This window comes from Coccidioides immitis, assembly GCF_000149335.2.
Source record: "Coccidioides immitis RS genomic scaffold supercont3.5, whole genome shotgun sequence".
Lineage (NCBI taxonomy): Eukaryota > Fungi > Ascomycota > Eurotiomycetes > Onygenales > Onygenaceae > Coccidioides > Coccidioides immitis.
In genome coordinates this window covers 1,658,605-1,674,705 of record NW_004504307.1, presented here as the reverse complement: position 1 = coordinate 1,674,705, position 16,101 = coordinate 1,658,605, and the positions used below count along the sequence as shown (strand labels likewise).

Sequence of the window (16,101 nt, the reverse complement as noted above, 5' to 3'; positions counted from 1 at the left end):
TGCGTTTGATGGATTGAACGATGATGATTATGCTCTTGTGATATTCGTTTCCACAATTCAACGCCATGCCACCAAAGGACCCTCAACAGAAAGCGCAGGAATTGGCCAAGCTGTGGCTCACAAAAGGAGGCATTCATCATGAGGATTCTGATGACGAGCTTGGATGTGAAGATCTTCCCTGGGAATGGATTTATGACTGCAGTTTCCCGGTTAGTGGCTTGGAGCAGCATCAGGAGGATGCGACGAGAAAGAAGAAAGGCAAACAGTCAAACTCAGCACCTGCCCAGGCTCCGAGAAAGATCATAGGAGCGCGAATGGGCTCTTTCGAATGCAGATTGGGTCAAACCGTTCTTCTCAAATCCCCCGAAGCGGGCAAGGATTGGGCCGGAATTATCTGTGAGTTCCTTGAGGAAGAAGCAGAGGAAAATGGACGCTCCATCGACCAGACATGTCCACTGAAAGCTGCAAATATCATGTGGTTTGCATCGCCAGATGAGTTTCTATCTACGAGAAAGAAGAAGAGATCCGATGCTCTTCCAAATGAGCAGTATATTACCGTTGATTTTAACGTAAACCCCTTAACTTCGATCAATGGGAAAGCGAAGGTGCTTTCTAAGGATGCGTTTTATGCCAAATATCCAGACGGTAAACCCCCAAAGGGCCGGTCTGCTTTGGCCGAATATAACAAGTGTATCATTTGTCGGAGAGGCGTCAATCAGCTTCAAGGAAGATATACGGAAGAGTTTATCTGGGAGGACATTTATAGAGAGAGCGAGGACGGCATTTTTGAGCTCATCGAGATTATCAAGGCTGGTTTAAAGCGGTCACGAAAGCGAAAAGCGGACGACCATGAAGTAAGTCATAGATACAATTTAATTGGAGACGATTCAAATGGATGTTGATTGATATGGCTATAGGCAAAGGCTGCCACTCCAACAACACCAAGAAAGAAGCAGAAAACCACATCCGTAGCAGGGACTCCCCACTCAGAACGCAAAAAGGTTCTCATGACCCCTACCCAAAAAAGGTATGCCAATATTTCAACGCTCCCCTAAACAATTTTGACAGAGCTGGATTAATAACTGCGATTACAGGATCTTAGTGAAAAAGCCCCTTGAATTCACGCCCCTTGGAACACGTATTCTCTCGCCATCATATTTCTCCACCCCTTACAGGCAAGCCCGAAATCTTCTCCATGTTTCCACGGTTCCTAATTCCCTTCCCTGTCGAGATGCAGAGTTCTGCACTGTATATGATAGCCTTCGTGTTGCTATTACCGAAGGTACTGGAACTTGTATCTATATCTCTGGGCCTCCTGGAACCGGGAAAACTGCGACAGTTCGGGACGTCATCGCACATCTAAATGCAGCAGTGATGTCCGAAGAGATGGATGATTTCATTTTTGTTGAAATAAACGGGATGAAGGTCACAGATCCGCACCAGTCTTACTCCCTACTATGGGAGGCTCTCAAAGGGGATCGTGTATCACCCTCTCATGCCCTTGGCCTTCTTGAACGGGAGTTTTCCCGGCCATCCCCGCGTCGGGTACCCTGTGTTGTCCTGATGGATGAGCTGGATCAGCTTGTTACAAAAAATCAGTCTGTCATGTACAATTTCTTTAACTGGCCGGCTCTACGACATTCCCACCTCGTGGTTCTAGCCGTAGCGAATACCATGGACCTCCCAGAAAGAACTCTCAGCAACAAAATATCGAGTCGTCTTGGCTTGACTCGGATTACATTTTCGGGATATAAACATCAGGAGTTAATGGAGATTATAGGCTCACGTCTCGAAAACGTTCCGGGAAATATTGTGGATTCTGATGCGATACAATTCGCTAGCCGGAAGGTTGCAGCTGTTAGTGGAGATGCACGTCGCGCACTCGACATTTGTCGGCGTGCAGTAGAGATTGCAGAACAAGCTAGCGAAGCTCTCCAAATGAAGAACAACAGTCATTCTTTAGATGCAGATGGAGATCTGCCACCCACACCAAGCAAGACTAGCGGCTGTCGCGGCCGAAACAATATCAAGGAGCCTCTTTTAAAGCCACAAAACAATGAGCCTAAATCAGCTCAGCAGCCAGTCACTTTACCTCGCGTCACAATTGCAACAATCAAGCAAGCCATCCAGGAAGCGACATCCACTCCTCTCCAACAATCTCTCCGCTGCCTCCCTCTCGCGGCCAAAGTCTTTCTTTCCGGCCTCCTCGCACGTGTCCGACGCACGGGAATTACCGAATCGGCTCTTGGTGATATCCTTGATGAAACAAAACGCATATCTGATGGTGCAATAGCAGTGACCGGTGCGGCTAGTGCGGTATTAAAAGAATATATATTATCCCAGTCGCGCGTTCATGCGATGGGATTTGCAGCGGTTGAGTTAATGAATACGGGGATTTTAGCATTGGAGGGGGAGTTAGGGATTAAAAATGGGTATGGAATGGGTTATGCGTTGGGTAAAGGAAACCGAAGTGGAAAGGTGCGGTTGAGGATCGCACCCGAGGACGTCAAGGCGGCATTTAGGGATGATGCCGAAGCAAAGATGTTAGGAATCGGATATGAATGTTAGAGGCATGGTATGATTATGTATACACGGGCACGCCGTCATGTGGCCGACCGTGAACGCCTGGTCATGTAATGAGGAACAGATACAGATCTAGATATAATTTTGTAACCAACTGAAGTTCTCCCAGGCCCAATTACAAGCATTCAAGCGAAGTTAAGAACAGGATAAACGCCATGAAATGCAAGAATACACCAAGGCGGACCATTTGCAGCAAATAGCTCCCCAATTAATACCGCTGTCTTCCTAGCGTAGGTTTCCAATCCAGTGGGTGCGTTTCAGGGGTAGCTTCATCATCAGGCTTCCACACCTTGATCGTCTTATCAGCCTCGCCACATATCAATCTCAAGCCTGTACGATCAAACGTCGAAGACATGACTCCAGCTTCAGCCTCCAAGGAGCCTGGTTGTGCCGTAGTCTCTAATGTTTGAAAACGATGTCCTGATTTCCAATCCCAGAAAGAAATTGACCCATTATCACCACCGGAAAATAGAACGTTGTCCTCGTTGACGGAGAGAGTATTGATAATGGCATTGTGGCCTTCAAAGTTCTGCATAAACGCACCCTCTGGACATTTCCATTGTTTGATACTTCCCGCACTAGCGCTTGCAAAGGTGAACTCTTTTGGATGGATAGCTAAAGCCCGGACACCTTTCTTGTGGTGAGTCAAAACGCCCATTGTTTTGCCTGCAGCAAGATCCCACAACCGGACAGTGGCGTCCAGGGAAGCGGATATGACCTGTGGATCTGCCTCTTGGCACTTCACGTCCGAGACAGTCCCCTTGTGGCCGCTGAGGACATGGATATTGCTCCGAGTTCGCATATCCCATACTCGAGCAACACCATCTCTGCCACCTGTAACTAGCACGTCCAAGGTAGGGTGTAAAGAGAGAGTATATACGCCACTTAGATGGCCATGATAATGGCGAATAACTTTGTTCGTTTCTAGGTCCCAGCATTTCACCATCTTATCTTCGCCACATGAAAATAGGTAGGGATGTCGTGGAGACACTGCCAGGCCTCTAACGGTGGAAATATGACCCGTCAAAGTAAGTCGGAGAGCACCTGTAGCCAAATCCCAAATTTTAATCGTTCTGTCTCCGGCGCCGCTGGCAAACCACTCATTATTCGGCTCCACGGCTAAACTTCGAACCCATCCAAGATGCCCGGATATCACGCGCATCAGCTTCCATGGAGCATGCCATTCCGGTTTAGGTTGTTGAGACACTGCTGGCCGTCGCACCAGGCTTCTAGGAGCTCCGTCTGCATTATTTTGGACCCCGCTTGAGGACGAACTTTTCACGAGTGCCGTCGAGGTCGCTGTACCTCCTTCCGCTCTGTTTTTTGGGCGCTTTGCTCGACCGGCGGCCGACGCCTTTGCTTGCTTCTCCGCTAACGATGGAGGAAGTGCCTGTAAATCACTGTACTCTGCTTTTCGACGGTATGACACGCCAATAGAATCACCGCTGGTGGAGGTCGATGAATTAGATAGGAGGTAATCAGAACCGAAAAGGTCTAATGTTCGCTTTACGGAGGTTCGAACAGCTTGATCGGAGGTTGGTGAGCTCTGGGCAACGTCCATGGTCGCAAAGCGCAATCCGCCCTCTGTGATATTTGACTATTGAGAATTGCTCCGCGCAAAACGCGTTGGCGCGGAGAAAATCCGATTTGGGGGAAAGAATAAACAAAAGCTTTGAATTTTATGCCTTCTCCTGGCTCATCTGCAATATGTACTTCTCAAATGTTCCGAATGGCGAGAAGACTGGAGGAAGATGAAACTGCAAGCTCAAAGTCCTGTCAAGACGGCCCGACAGCCGGTCTTTCAACGCCAAGACAGAACCAAGCTCTCATAGCCAACTCAAAGTCGCCTGATACCCGTCTCCGCGGGCATTTCGCATGGCTGACATGACGAGACTAGAAGTTGATGACTCTTTAATTTACTACTTGCGGAATTAATTGCCCAACTAATGGATCCTGATTATCATGCCAAATTTGCTATACACGAGGCTACTCGTGAAGGGAAGAGTATATAGTTCCCTCTCTCCTCTCCGCAAGTTCAATCACTCTGACCAGCCAAACTATTAGCTTCTGAAGTTGAGTCTCTGCTCAACGTAGGTGGCACCGGAGCTCTTGGATATCAAATGCAAACTATTTGCTAGGCCAGTATTGTTAATATACTTCGTCGTTCAGGCCAACCCAAAGCTTGCTGTCCTGAGAGATGGCGATGACCGCTTGCCCATTCACTGGGCTGCAGCTTACAATCAATTGCCCATAGCTCGACTGTTAGCTTCTCAGAAAAAATTTGATCCAGATGTTACCGTTCGTGGAGCTTATATATTCCCGTTGGAATTTAGAATACTATGCATATGTCATGGCCAAAAACTAATCTCAGTTGTCGGCGATTTAGGACTCTTCGGGATGGACCCCTCTCATGATCGCGGCTAGTCTGAAGGACAATGAAGGCCGGCCCATGATAGAGCTCCTTCTACAAAAGGGTGCAGACGTCAATCTAAAAAGCACCACAGGCCAGGTATCTCGCCCTACCGTGCCACCAGAGCGTCTAATCCTCATCGTTTCTGCTTTGAATACTAAATTGTCTACATAGAACGCAATTCATTTTGCAGCCTCCAAGAGCAACACGGACATTGTTCGTACTCTCATCTCTAATGAATGCAGTGCCAGAGTCCGCGATAATCGAGGCCAACTTGCTCTCCACCGTGCCGCGGCAATCGGCTCAGTTCCAATACTCAATATCTTATTGCGAGAAGGGAGAAGTCCACTGAATGCTACTGACGTGGATGGGTTAACTGCATTGCATCACGCAATTTCAGAAGGTCATGGGGAGGCCGCATTAGTACTCTTGCGCGCCGGTGCGGAAGTAGACAAAAGGGACAATGAAGGGAGGTTGGCCATTGATTTGGCTCCTGATATCAAGGTACGCATAATTATACTTAAACTCGCAGAATTTATTCCTCATTTATTCCTATCACTCTAGGTTCGGAAGTATATCCTACAAGCCGCTGAGCGGGAAGGAATTGAGTTGCCATGATGAATTTAATGCCTCTAATTTTGTTTTAATACCTTCAAATGATCAGCAAACCCCTCATGGAACAGAAAATACAATAATATTACCCATAGAGTTGGGTCTTGGGTTGAACTTGTCGAATATATATACTGCTGGTCATTTCATTGTACTCTCCACAAGCTCCCGGTATATCTTCTTTAAATCTTGGATATCTGCCTTCTGTTCCTCGACGAGCTCGCTCTTCTCACCAAGCATTTCGAGTGTAGTCTGGTATCTTTCATCTAAGTCCCTAACGGCTGCCTCTAAATCTTGTATTCGCTTATCGCAAGTTCTTTTTTCTTCCACTTCTTTCATCAATGCAACGACTTCCTGTCTGGCTTCATCTCTTTGATTTGTTATGCAAACTAGCTCATCCTTAAATGCGGCTCGTTCATTTTCCAAACGGCGGACCGTAGCACTCATCCTTTCAACAAGTTGAACCGAGGGACCAGCAGCAACCGTAGAAGCAGAGACTATATCATTTATCCCCTTGGACTGATGGGTTTCCGGAGCTGATGGGGTTACAGGGCTTATAGCTCCTGTGAAATACTCCTCTGGCTCTAACACCTGCACGGAAGAAATCTCCAACGACGCCGAGGAATTGTCATGGGGAAGATGCCGAAGGCAGAGACTTGAATTTAGTGATGAATATGAACTTTGTCTGGGTGGGGTATTTAGTCCTGGAGGGAAAAGGGGGAGCACTGGCGATCGGCGGCTTGAAGGCCGGTCAGGCATGGTTGCAAGAGTTTCAGACTTCCGGTTTGCTGTCATAGGTGATTCGCTATGTGGGTGAAGGTATGGTGGCGAGGATGATAGCTGCTCATGCCATTTCGACTTCTCCTCTTCGAGGCGTTGAGACCATGCAGCATCCTGGCGCTCTCTTTCAGTTTCGAATGTTTGCTTCGCTTCAAGAAGGTCGGCCTCTGCCTTAAGGAGCCTTTGTGATAACTTCTTTACTTCTCGTCTACTTTCTTCTAGGTCTCTTTCCATTTCCTGGAAAGCTTCGTGGGAGTTCTCGACTTCGGTTTCAATACGCTTAGATTTCAGGTTCTGCACCATCGTTAATATTAGCAATTTTCCTCTCACTTTCGCTCCACGTAGCACAGCTTACCGCTTCTCTGACCTTCCGTCGCAAGTCACCTTCCCTTCGTGCGAATTCGTCCCTTTCGTTTTCAACATTTGCCAAACGAGATATCAGCGAGCTCTCAATACCATTCCAGTTTTCTCTCGCAACTGCGTACTGCGTTTGTAATCGTTCGATTTGCCGCAGAAGCTTTGCTTGAGCGTCGCCCGTGGCACTGGAGGATACCTCCTCTGCCCTAGCCCGCAAAGTTTCCATTTTACCTTCCAACACCGATAATTCTCCCCGAAGCTCCATCTCTTGTACTCGGCTACGCTCTCTTTCCCTTTCAAGAATTTCTTTTAGATCTCGAATCTCTCTCCGCAATTTCTCTTCGCTTATTTCGCGCTCAATTTTGGCGCTAGCAAGGTCATCCTTGAGTTCTGCCACCCGTCGGCTTTCAGCTTCCGATGAGCCCATTTGTGCTCTTCGCTCAGCTGCTTCGGCTCTGGCGACTGCTTTGTTCAGCCGGGAATTTAGATCCGCCACTTCTGCTCTCAAGTTATCTCGTTCCGTAGTAACGTTCCCCAAGTCTTTCTCGGTTTTCGCCTGAGCATTCAATTTCGACAAAGCCCGTTTCTCTGCTTGTTCAAAGCGTTGAGCTCTATCCTCTGCCTTTGAAAGGTCTTTCTCTATGTTTTCTATTCGCCTTTTGGCGTCTGTCTGCGACTTTGTGCTTTCTGCAATATACTGCCGGAGCTTCTTGATGGTCGCGCGGTGCTGCAGTTCCGTTTTTGACAGCTTTTGCCCTTCTTCCATCAAGGCAGCTATACGCTCGTCCTTCTCAAACAACTTCTTCTCTAAACTTCCCGGAGTTGCAGTGGCAGCCGCGTTCTTCGCCGATTCGGCCGCCTCCTTGGCCAAATACTTTAGTTTAGCTTGTAAAGCGTCAATTTTTTCGATGTAACCGTGCATCTCTTCCTGCCACTGGGCTTCAGCGGTGTCGTGCTCAGCCTGTAATCGAGATGAGGCCCCTTCAGTCGCTGTCTCTTCTTCATTGGGCGGCGCAGAAACCCCAATTGCCGGGATAAGTCTGTTATGATACCCATCCTGACTTGAATCCAACAAAGTCGTACCTCTATCAGAACTTATGGATTGTCGCGGCTCGGATCCAGACACTTTCCCTGAGCCTGCGGGTATGTCCTCCGATGTTCTGCGAGACGAGTTGCCAACATCAGGGCTCGAGAGTAGAGTAGATACATCGTCGGCCCTTGTCAAAATTTCCAGAATGCTTCTTGGGCTATCTACACTCGCCCTAATCTCTGTAGAAGGACGTGGGCTGGGAGCCTGGGAAGGTACGCCTGGCGAAGAGTGATTGCTGACAACGTTTGAGGATGATCCGCTTTGCTTCACCATCGCACGGGCAAGCCTCTCTTGGAGACGGTCATTCTTCCGAGCAGAAGAGGAGCTTCTTGAAATAGCTACGACCGTAAGCTACTGGAATGCTGGGACAAAAAAAAGAGAAGAAGAAGAAGAAGAAGAAGCCGCTGACTTACTAGCTGAGGCACTTTTTGCGGAAGGTTTCCCGGTGAACACATTGGGCTGCTCTGTAGTACTCTCTTTCTTATTTTCATCTGCAGGTATATGGTCGTCATTTTCCGCCAGTATAGTATCCAAACGCGACTCGACACCGGCGACCGCTTGCTGCAGAAAGGAGCCGACGGACCATTTTGGAGTTTTTGTAGACTGTGGATTGGTAGACATTATCCAGGAAAATATAGATTCTCTCCTCTAAACAGTGGCAAAGCCTGTCATTGAATTACTCTGTCGATTCGTCCCATCGAAACTCGCGGGGCCCTTTTCCAGGCTGGTAAATTGGAAATTGGCTCCCGCTTCTGGATATTGCGCCGACTCCTAATCAGGGAGACTGTCTGGTTCGGCATGAGAAGTGGGCTTGAAATAACTATCGAGCGTGAGAGTAAACAATCGACCACAGGCAGTTGTCAGTTCATACTAAAGCCTTTGTCAAGGACAGCAATGGGTCATTTGAGTTCGTTTTACCTTGAACTCAGCGCCGTCTTGGGTTGCCCTGTTAGCCAAGCCCATTCTTGGCACACCCCAGGCCGCATCACAAGTTAGTTAGCGTCGTTTAGCCAACCACAGCCGACGACCATGTCTATGTCACTCCGTAGCTGCATGGAGGGAAGCTCACTTCGACGTCAGATGAACTGCATCCAAGGGTTATAATCAACCCCTTCCTCCCCGCGGCCATATGCACTGCAACTACATGCCATATTATTCTTAAATTCCTTTTCGTCGATAATGTCTTTAGACTCGCCCACGTACTTGAACTCTTTGCAGAACAATATCCGTGCCCGGCCTATTCCATGGGAGGGCGCAGTTCGAGCTGGAAGCATCACCGAAGAGCAACTCAGGCGGGTCAAGGCTGTCGATAAAGTGAGGAAAGATCAAAGGCAAAAAGCGGTTGAAAAGGATTTGAGCGCCTATACAAACCTTCTCGCTGGTGGAAGCTCCGGGAAGAGTATCTTAGAGTCTGCCGCCAGGCGCGCCGACATCATCCAGTATGTTTTGGTGCTTGCCGGGGATCTAATCAACGGTATGCGAAACCCGATTCAGCACCGACTGTCTTCAGAACCATCGTCCAGGGATGATTGCATTTTAACCAAGTCTCTTTCCTGATGCTAGATGCTCCGGCTCTCAAGAAAGCACTGCTCGAAGATCAGGGAAGCTACCGACATTTCCTTCCTCTACTCCAGCACTCTTCCACCCCCGAAGACCCGATCCCACTTTTAGCCTCGTGCTTCTTAATCAACCTCATCTCCGCCTCCTTGCTTTCCTCCCAGAAAACCAGGCGGAAGGATGAAGAAGCCCTTCCGCGACTTTTCTCGTACCTTGCGACATTAACCAAAAATGCGGACACCGGCCTTCAGGATATTGGTGTGCAGGGCTTTTCAGAGCTCTTAAGGACGTCACGATCTAGGGAGTTGTTTTGGGACCACAGGGCGGCTACTGTGGAACCGCTTATGGACATTTTGCGCGCTGCTGCAGGGTCTGGGAAAGACAACGGATCTACCACCCTCGCTGGAAGCAGCGCCCGAACGGCTGAAATGAAGATTGGAGGCGGTGTAGGGATCCAGCTCCTGTATCATGTGCTCATCGTGATCTGGGAGCTTAGCTTTGAGGGTAAGCTGGTCGGTGACCAGCTAGAATTGTACGGGTTCTCCTGGCTTAATCTGTGCTCGAACTTCACCTCTAACGGACCTCTAGGGATCATGAAATTATCGCTCTTTATGCACATCTTTTGCGAATTTCTCCGAAAGAGAAAACCACTCGTCTGCTTGTCTACACGCTTTTGAACATCCTTTCCACCAACAAGACATCTCTACTCCCCGTGGCTGTGTTCGTCGGCCTCCCTTCCTTGTTGACTACCATGGGTGCTCGACACTATGTCGATGAAGATCTTCTTGAGGCTATGCAATCTCTATCTGATATGCTCGAAGAATATACCAAAACACAAACTACCTTCGATACATATGCCGCGGAAGTTATGTCAGGCCATTTAAGATGGTCCCCGCCTCACAAGAATACAACCTTCTGGCGTGAAAACGCCCGCCGCATCCTCGACGAAGAGCGTGGGCAACTACCAAAAAAGCTTGCTGAAATCCTGTCGAAGAGCTGGGAGACGGATAAGCAAGTGCTGGCAATCGCATGCCACGATGTTGGTTGTCTGGTACGGGAAGTTCCGGAACGTCGTCATCAACTCGAAAAGCTAGGCGTTAAGGCTCGGGTTATGGAGCTGATGGCCGACCGGGACGAATCAGTTAGATGGGAAAGCTTGAGAGCTGTTGGGGAATGGTTGAGATATACCTTTGACAACTGAGATCTTAATTAAAACTGCCATGATTCCCGGACTCTCTTGTATATCAGCGACATTCGACTCCTAATTGACATCCTTTGCTAATCTACATACTTAGAACCTTCGTGCATCCGATACTTTTTATTTTTATTTTACATTTTTTGGGAAGAGTCTACTTCTCCGAGGTTCGGATCGGGCTTTTGTCTTTGCCAGGTATGAGCATTACTGAGGAGTATTGTCCTACGGTACCGATGCTAAATAAGTAACATATACGGAGTATTTGACTCTGGCAAATGATCCGTACATAAAACAGAATAGCGAATCGATACGGGCATGGAGTCCTCCTTCTGGGGTAATCTGTAGATATGTACGGAGTAAGAGTACGGAGTACGGAGTACATACATACATACATACATACATGCGCGTCTTCATCGGAGGGCTGCAGCTAGCGATGTCATGTTTAGTGGGTTCCTCCGTGTCGCATGGCGCTGGTGTTGAAAAGAGGACAAGGTCAGCCGACGTCAGCCGAATTAAGCGCTGTGTTGCAAAAGCCGTATCATCGGTGTGTGGACGAACGTGTTTGGTCAAGGCAGTTGGGAAAGTTACCGTGACAGTTCGCGCCGTCAACAAAGGCTGCTGAATGGCCGGCGACCGCGTTTTGCCCCTGAAACTCTCGTAATTCCGGAACGGTAACTTTTGCCCTGATTGGCTGTTCGCTGCTGGCGGGTGTCGAGTCTTCGGGTCTCCCAATCTGCAGCACCTCCGTCCATCGGTAGACAACAAACTTACGCACTCTGTAACTACCGGTGAGTCGAATGGAAAATATGCCATGCGCTCAGAGACAAACAAGACCCAGGGTTACTGGAGGATTTGGCATCCTTCAGGATGGCAGCTGAAGAGGAACGGAGTAACCCTGTGTTCTTCTTGAACCTGCCGCGGCTCGAGCAACAGCGTTTTCTGCCAGGCTCGACTCCAGCCCGGCTCGCGGGCTGGTTGCTTTGTGGTGATTGGCAGGAACAGGAGTTCACTGCCTGAGGCCTGTTTTCGTTGCAGGGACAGGTCCGCAGCTGATTGGCGAGGAGGGGGTGTTCCTGGCCTCCGCCCCGTCCCAAAATAACCTAGCCGTCCAACATTCTCGCTCCACTGGCATCGACGGCCTCAGTTCTCCACTCCACCAAGGCTATTCTTCCCCTGACTTCTATTATTATGGACAAAGCCCATTTCATTGACCCTTCCCACCATTTCGCCTCCCGTCAATGACCATTCATCTTGCGGTTTGGCATGGTTGCCGGCTAAATGCTTGTAGAGCCTGGAACTTCCACCCTTCCCCTCGTCTTTCTAGTTTTCATCGTTCAGCTGTGATGCTGGATTCCCGATAGCCCTCCAGATATACGTCTCGGCCTTCACGATTCGCATCCATGGCCGCTGACTTTCCTCCTACTGATCCCCCTGACACAAGCCTTCCCGCCGTGCGCTAAGCCGTTAGCTTTGCTAATCATTCCCGATTGGTCCCTGGCCTTAGCATGATAACCCCAAATGACCCGGCATTTCGACAATTCACCCCTGATCCGGTAGACCACGATCTGCCAGGGTTGACGATGACCCCTTCTCTCGACTCCCCCGGTGTCTTCACTGTTTCGTCAGTCGCGAGATCAAGCACCGTAGCGACTTCGATCGAGTCAAGACAGTCCATCCAAAGCCCCCAGTCCCCAAAGGGCTCCTTTGCGCCTCACCCTCATTCTCCCAGGAGTCCTGCCTTTCTTTCATCTCCCATTCGCAGGAAACCCCTTCCTCCCAATGTTGCTCCTCTGACCCGTACGGCGGTTCATCACCGGTCGTCCATAACCTCCTCTCCATCTGCCGCCACCAGGACCACCACAAGAACAACAATCACAAACAATATACCCTCTTCGGCTTGCCTACAACAGGAGCAGTTCACCCTGAGGGATCTTGATAAGTTAGTGGCTTCCGTCGCCTTCCCCTTTGACCCTGCATGCTAATTATATTCCCGTCCGTACATTCGCTGACTCGTTCATTGTTCTCATTGTTCTCATATGCAGGTATCCTCACGGCCAGAGTCCTCTACATACGCCACGCGGTTCCATCACAGCCTTTCCGACCGCAGATATACCAAAACCAAGAGTTGCCAATGTCTCCCCATTCGAGAACTCTATACATACTCGCATTGCTAGCCAGCCGCTAATACCAACAACCCACCGTGATCTACCTCCACAACAAGGGAAGGAACCGAAACGAGCACTGACCATGGCGCTTCATCTACCTTCAAGCCGGCCTCCTCCCTTGCGGATCGACCTCAATTCGCGTAAGATGTCATCCGGTTCTAGCGACTACAACAAACAGCTTCCTAAAACTCCCGGTAGCAAAATCACCTCATTCTTCGGCTGGAAGAGCGCCGCGTCTCCTGGTACTGAATCAAATAGCACGGAAATATCGGATTCTATTCTATCTCCGATGCCATCCCCGATGATAGCATCCACTCAACCGTCTGCACAATCATCTAGATTCCCTTCGCGGGACTCGTTTGCTGCTCCATCCCCTAAGATGTTGCCTTCGCGGGCACATACGATGCCAGCAGAGCATGCCATCAGCTCGAAGGTAGCAGACCTCGAAAATGAACTGCGCGAGATAAGTTGCGAACTGGCAGGCTCGATACGGAGAGAAATGGATTTGGAGGACTTAGTTGAGCGGTTGCAGACGGAAATGAGTATACCTGACGGGCATCGTCGCGGCAGCGACTACTTTTCCGACTCTGGCTATGGCTCCGTTAAATATCCTCCGAGTGAGAATGGAATGTCTAAAGGAGAAGATATTGAGAAGATGAAGCGATCATATGAACAGGAGCGAGCCCAGATGAAAGTCGACTTGTCCCAAAAACTTCAGGAGGAGAGATCTCGCCGACAGGTTGCCGAATCTCACGTACATATATTGGAGGGCCAAGTGCACCAGGTATGGGCATCCAGTCTAGATACCCCTTGCAACATCCTGCGCTAACAATGACTTGCTACACAGCTCCGACGGGAGAAAGTAGATACCTCAAATGCAGCTGCTCGAGCAAAGGAACTCGAAACTGCTCTAGAAGATACGCGTCGGCGGCTAACAGAGGAAAGACAGTTGAAAGATAACTTTGAAGACCTTCTCACTGCCATGAGGGTGGAGCTGGAGCAGCATCGAAATGAGCGAGATCAGCTTCAGAGTCGCATGCAACAAGAGATAGAAGCTCTTCGGAATGAAAACTCTCTCCTGAGCCAAAGCCGGAAAATGATCACCGATACGCAACCCCAGCAGTCTCGCTTCAATTCCATAGCCGAAGAAGATGGAGAACCCCCTATGCGAATGTCTGGCCTCTCGAGGTCCAATTCCCTCGCAAGAATTCCCCCAAGCCGGTCAGGTGGTTTGTCAAGATCAGGGTCTCTATCCCGCCCGAGCTCTATGATTGGAAAAGAACGCGATTTTCGAGAATCACTGGTGGATCGGGTAAAGGACGTCGAAATGCAACGCGACGCTCTCCATCAAACTGTGAAAAGCCTCCTTGAGCGTCAAAATTATCTGGCCAAACAACATCAAAAGCGTGTTCGACTATTAGAGCTGGAGATAGACCGTATCAAACAATCTAACTCGCCACGCAGACCAGGATATGAGCGAGAAGTTATAACTTTGAGAGAAGAAATTAATATCCTCAGGCGGCGCGCAGACGACGCTTTGGAACAGAAATGGCAGTGCGAGAAGGGCTTAGCCGGCTTAAAGATGGACCTTGACCGCGCAGAGCAAGAGACGAGCTCCTTGCGAGCCCTCCTCGAACACGCCGTTAATCCTGCGGACCATGGCCTTGAAGCAGATGACCTAAGCGATTTCCATGCCACGTCTAAGTCTCTTGAGGATGCGTACAGGCAACTCCAGTCCAATAGACAAGGACGTTTCGTCTCTGCAGATGACCCCGACTTAGAGGATGCCCTCGTTCGTCAAGTGCTACAGCAAGTTGCGATGAACAGTGCACTTCGCAATAGGCTGGCTCAGGCTATTGGCCAAGGTGAACAGGAACAAAAAATTTCAGCCGAAAGAATCAATGAGATGCAGGCCAAGCTAAAGCTGCTTGAGGAGACATTAATTTTGGCGCAGCAGCAGTCCGAAGATGAGATGGCTAAGCATGAACAAGAAATTTTAGCCTTGAATGAGAGCCACAATGCTCAGCTTTTACGTGCTAAAAACGGAGTGCGGAGTCCAGCGCTATTGTCGCCTCTTCTTCCAACCTCGCCTTTCTCTGGTCCGCGATCCCCGCGCCTCCAGGTCACCACTAGTGGGCCTGGTGTTGCATTGAACGAGGCCGTTCACGTTTCAAGCCTTGAGGCGAAAGTGAAGGAGCTTGAAAAAGCTTTGCGAGATGCGGATAAGGAGATGGAGCAAGTTGTGGGCAGAATGAATAAGGCCCAGATTGAGGTCGCGGAACTCCAAACCGATAGGTCAGTGATAAACTATATGTCCGATTACATCCAAGAGCCATCCATTGACATGATAATCTACAGAGACGAGGCACTCCGTCGGACGAGGAGGCTTCAAGCCCAGATCATTGACCAAATCAACAATGGTGATAACTGATCTTCAGCCTTACATGATGATATGAACGTCAACGTTACCGTACTGGCGCATCCGAAATTCTAATGCGAAATTCCTTACAACCGACATGCTGCCCAATGGCCGTCCGGACCCTCGAAAATTTCACGTGTGTCCAATCACTGATCAATCGATCTGTTTCATTTTGTTTACACGACTATTTCGATGATATTCATATCATATCCCATTTATTTTCGCATTTATATATCTAATTTTATGATTCGTTCCCCTCGAGGATAAATTCACACGTTAATTTCTAGTCAAGGGCTATACCTTTGAATTGTGGGATCGAATGGATTTGTGTCCATTGACCGTCCCTACTTAGCTTATTTCATTTTTAATAAGCTCTCCCCTTTAGGTGGTGCTTCCCATTTCATCTCTTTGCATCTTAGGCGGTTAAGCGGAAGATCATGACTTAATGTATTGTATGTACATTATTGGGTTTGGAGTTACCTTCACACCATTTGCCTAATTTTTTACTGCATTTTCAGTCGGTTGGTTTGGTGATTTTCTTCTCTTTTTCTTTTTCTTTTTTTTTTTTTTTCCAAATAAGATGCATCATTGGAGTTTGATACCAGGATTGGTGTGATTCTCTAGACACCTGGATTGTGTCCCCCTTCTCTTTATCCTGCCCAAAGGGTATGGTTTGTGATTTATACTTCTCTTCCCAATAGGGTGATGTACGTTCTCGAAGCTTCCTATTCTACTTCTGTCTCTCTAAATTATCTCCCGTATTTTGGTATGTGGTTATAATGATATTATGGCCATTTCATAAAATCGGAATCTGATAATGATGGTTTAGCTATTGCACTACGATCGCCCAGTCGCGTTTTCTCGTTCGATCAAGACAGACCCTGCCCTGATGGGCCCTCAGAAAATAACGAAATTGCCCAGCCTCCTGGGAGACCG

The 16,101-nt window shown here is 48.8% G+C and overlaps 7 protein-coding genes across 7 annotated transcripts; 4 read left to right on the top strand and 3 right to left on the bottom strand.

The window, feature by feature from the left end:
• Positions 1-65: 65 nt before the first annotated feature.
• Positions 66-2,568, top strand: CIMG_08981 (origin recognition complex subunit Orc1; the record flags this gene model as incomplete). Its single annotated transcript, XM_001239359.2, has 3 exons — positions 66-854; positions 918-1,027; positions 1,095-2,568. The coding sequence occupies 3 exons, from the start codon at positions 66-68 to the stop codon at positions 2,566-2,568; spliced, it is 2,373 nt and encodes a 790-aa protein (XP_001239360.2).
• A 61-nt stretch (positions 2,569-2,629) lies between these two features.
• Positions 2,630-4,303, bottom strand: CIMG_08980 (pre-mRNA-splicing factor prp46). Its single transcript, XM_001239358.2, has one exon. It carries the CDS (start codon positions 4,142-4,144, stop codon positions 2,792-2,794), a length of 1,353 nt encoding a protein of 450 aa, XP_001239359.1. The 5' UTR covers positions 4,145-4,303; the 3' UTR covers positions 2,630-2,791.
• Positions 4,304-4,466: 163 nt separating this feature from the next.
• Positions 4,467-6,676, top strand: CIMG_08979 (proteasome regulatory particle subunit). The gene is made up of 6 exons (XM_001239357.2): positions 4,467-4,587; positions 4,648-4,673; positions 4,753-4,881; positions 4,970-5,092; positions 5,168-5,497; positions 5,558-6,676. The coding sequence occupies exons 1-6, from the start codon at positions 4,530-4,532 to the stop codon at positions 5,609-5,611; spliced, it is 720 nt and encodes a 239-aa protein (XP_001239358.2). The 5' UTR covers positions 4,467-4,529; the 3' UTR covers positions 5,612-6,676.
• Positions 5,520-8,724, bottom strand: CIMG_08978 (uncharacterized protein). The gene is made up of 3 exons (XM_001239356.2): positions 8,243-8,724; positions 6,738-8,167; positions 5,520-6,676 (listed from the first exon to the last, which is right to left on the bottom strand). The coding sequence occupies exons 1-3, from the start codon at positions 8,448-8,450 to the stop codon at positions 5,744-5,746; spliced, it is 2,571 nt and encodes an 856-aa protein (XP_001239357.1). The 5' UTR covers positions 8,451-8,724; the 3' UTR covers positions 5,520-5,743.
• A 165-nt stretch (positions 8,725-8,889) lies between these two features.
• CIMG_08977 (vacuolar ATP synthase subunit H) lies at positions 8,890-10,908 on the top strand. Its single transcript, XM_001239355.2, has 3 exons — positions 8,890-9,303; positions 9,393-9,918; positions 9,975-10,908. Exons 1-3 carry the CDS (start codon positions 9,009-9,011, stop codon positions 10,585-10,587), a joined length of 1,434 nt encoding a protein of 477 aa, XP_001239356.1. The 5' UTR covers positions 8,890-9,008; the 3' UTR covers positions 10,588-10,908.
• CIMG_12255 (uncharacterized protein) lies at positions 10,736-11,394 on the bottom strand (the record flags this gene model as incomplete). Its single annotated transcript, XM_012358311.1, has 4 exons — positions 10,736-10,817; positions 10,868-10,920; positions 10,978-11,314; positions 11,357-11,394. 4 exons carry the CDS (start codon positions 11,392-11,394, stop codon positions 10,736-10,738), a joined length of 510 nt encoding a protein of 169 aa, XP_012213734.1.
• On the top strand, positions 11,342-15,697 carry CIMG_08975 (uncharacterized protein). Its single transcript, XM_001239353.2, has 4 exons — positions 11,342-12,520; positions 12,624-13,530; positions 13,594-15,041; positions 15,105-15,697. Exons 1-4 carry the CDS (start codon positions 12,087-12,089, stop codon positions 15,175-15,177), a joined length of 2,862 nt encoding a protein of 953 aa, XP_001239354.2. The 5' UTR covers positions 11,342-12,086; the 3' UTR covers positions 15,178-15,697.
• The last annotated feature ends 404 nt before the right edge of the window (positions 15,698-16,101 follow it).